Below are 1,952 nucleotides of genomic sequence, written 5' to 3'. Positions count from 1 at the left end.
GTTTTCAACGTATTTGTCGATCCCAGGACGAGTGTTATATAGGATGCAAGCGCGGCATTGTTCGTACTGAACTCAGTAGGTTTCACTCATTGTTTTCCAGCTCCATTATGAGGGAGCTGAACCTCTCCCACAAGAGGGAACTGTTCTCATGGTACGCCGATTTTCTGAGTCAGAAAACATCTCTATCCATAGTTCACAAGCAATTAAAACATTTATTAGTGCTTCGTTTTGAAGTTAACTGTTTATGTGCAAGAATAATAAGATATACAACTTTTGTATTAAAACGCCACGCCTCAGTTCTTGTGGTGGTCGAATTGCTACGGTTGTTTTCTCCTCAGTATTATAGCAAAGCTGTCGTACGCAGCAACAATCGCGAAAAAAGCGAATAACACAGAACTGGTGACCAGCATCCACATAAGAACCTTTCGTTCTGGAACAAAACATCCATTTGCTCCTCGTCATTCCTCGTCACAATCTCACCTTCGTTTTCTTGTCTGAGCCGCTCTATGGTCTCGTTGAAGGACTGCTCAAGCCAATCGAGCATTGCGTCTGATTCATAGTAGAACGTGACAGCAGCTGTGGAGTCGTTCAGGGTGGTGGGGGAAAGAGTAGTACTTGTCGTGGTTGATGTGGTGAGAAACGGAGCGAGATCTTTCCCCAAACACACGTAAGCGGCACACAAGAGAAGCTTCGGATCAACGTGCAACGACTTCCTTATTGCGTACTTAAATTATCATGCTGGAATTGAGGATGAAAGCTTTTCGACAGCTACGCACTACTCACTTCTAGCCAGTCAGAGCCTCCCATAAGCCCCCGAGTGCACGCAATCGCTTCTGTTTGGTACCATCTCAGACATGACGTCGTCTAAAAGACTCAGTTATTCCAGTAAAGCGGAACTGAAACACGCCGCTTACATTCACATTGAAGATGTGCCAAGAAGAGTACTTAACATCTATCGAATTTTTATGACATCCTTTGTCCCTCTGTTCGTCATAATTCCACTTGATTAATGCCACAAAAGCTTGAGGAGAAAGACTTAGCTCTCCGCACGACTAAAAAAGATCATGTCACTTCTAAAAGCAGTATTAGTGGGAGGCAAAGATTATTACTAACTTCTTCATTAATCTCAACTTCTACATAATCAACCTCGGACTGCTCTTCTTGGAAGAGGCACACTGCGAATTGTAAGACGAAGAGTGCCAAGAGTGCCACAGTCAACCAACTGCACATCAGGAAGACTGGTGAATTGGGAATGGTATGCCTCTAAAATATGCTGGTGATAAGTGGGCGAGCAGAGAAACATGTTTTCGACAACCAGGAAAACACAAAGAACTAACTATTAAACTTTGATAAGCGAAGTATAGCACCTTAGTGACCCCTTCAACTCTTCCATGTTTTGAAAAGTTTGTTATTTCATGCTTCTACCTGCTTCATGCAGGTCCTAAATCACTTCCCATAGCCTCATTCAGGCTTTTTTAGACGCTCAAAAATCTGAATGGTCAATTTCTCGGCTTACCCGATTTGTATTTATAAACACTGCTGTATTATCCATTTAGAAGAGCTCATAAACTGCTACACATAGCTCTCCTTGGTCTTCTTCTTTTTATTTATGAGATATTATTGAAATTGAAGTTAACGATGCCCGATTCTACGATGGATTTCTCATGCTTTCATGCACATTTCCTACTATTTGGATAAGTCATTTTTTGGATTGTACGAACATGTAGAAAATCGTAGCTATTAAATAAAATCAATTCAAATTTTTGGGAAATTTTCAACCAACTTATCTGAAACTCAATCCTGTATTTGTCTCTCCTGTAATACAATTTCGAAAGTTCAAGCTGGTGCCGGACTTCCAGACGCTGAGAATTTTATGGGAATCATAGAGCACTCTTCGTGAATATCTATGACAGAATCAAAACTGTCACTGTCATAAATAATTTAGTTTTTTC

General features: G+C 40.9%; 1 protein-coding gene across 1 annotated transcript; it reads right to left on the bottom strand.

The window, feature by feature from the left end:
* Positions 1–317: 317 nt before the first annotated feature.
* On the bottom strand, positions 318–1,230 carry RB195_006525 (uncharacterized protein; the record flags this gene model as incomplete). The annotated part of the gene is made up of 5 exons (XM_064179660.1): positions 318–430; positions 481–724; positions 784–864; positions 915–1,052; positions 1,114–1,230. The coding sequence occupies 5 exons, from the start codon at positions 1,228–1,230 to the stop codon at positions 318–320; spliced, it is 693 nt and encodes a 230-aa protein (XP_064036598.1).
* Positions 1,231–1,952: the final 722 nt, after the last annotated feature.

The sequence above is a fragment of the Necator americanus genome, chromosome I (assembly GCF_031761385.1).
Source record: "Necator americanus strain Aroian chromosome I, whole genome shotgun sequence".
Classification (NCBI taxonomy): domain Eukaryota; kingdom Metazoa; phylum Nematoda; class Chromadorea; order Rhabditida; family Ancylostomatidae; genus Necator; species Necator americanus.
This window is presented reverse-complemented; position numbering and strand designations above follow the sequence as displayed.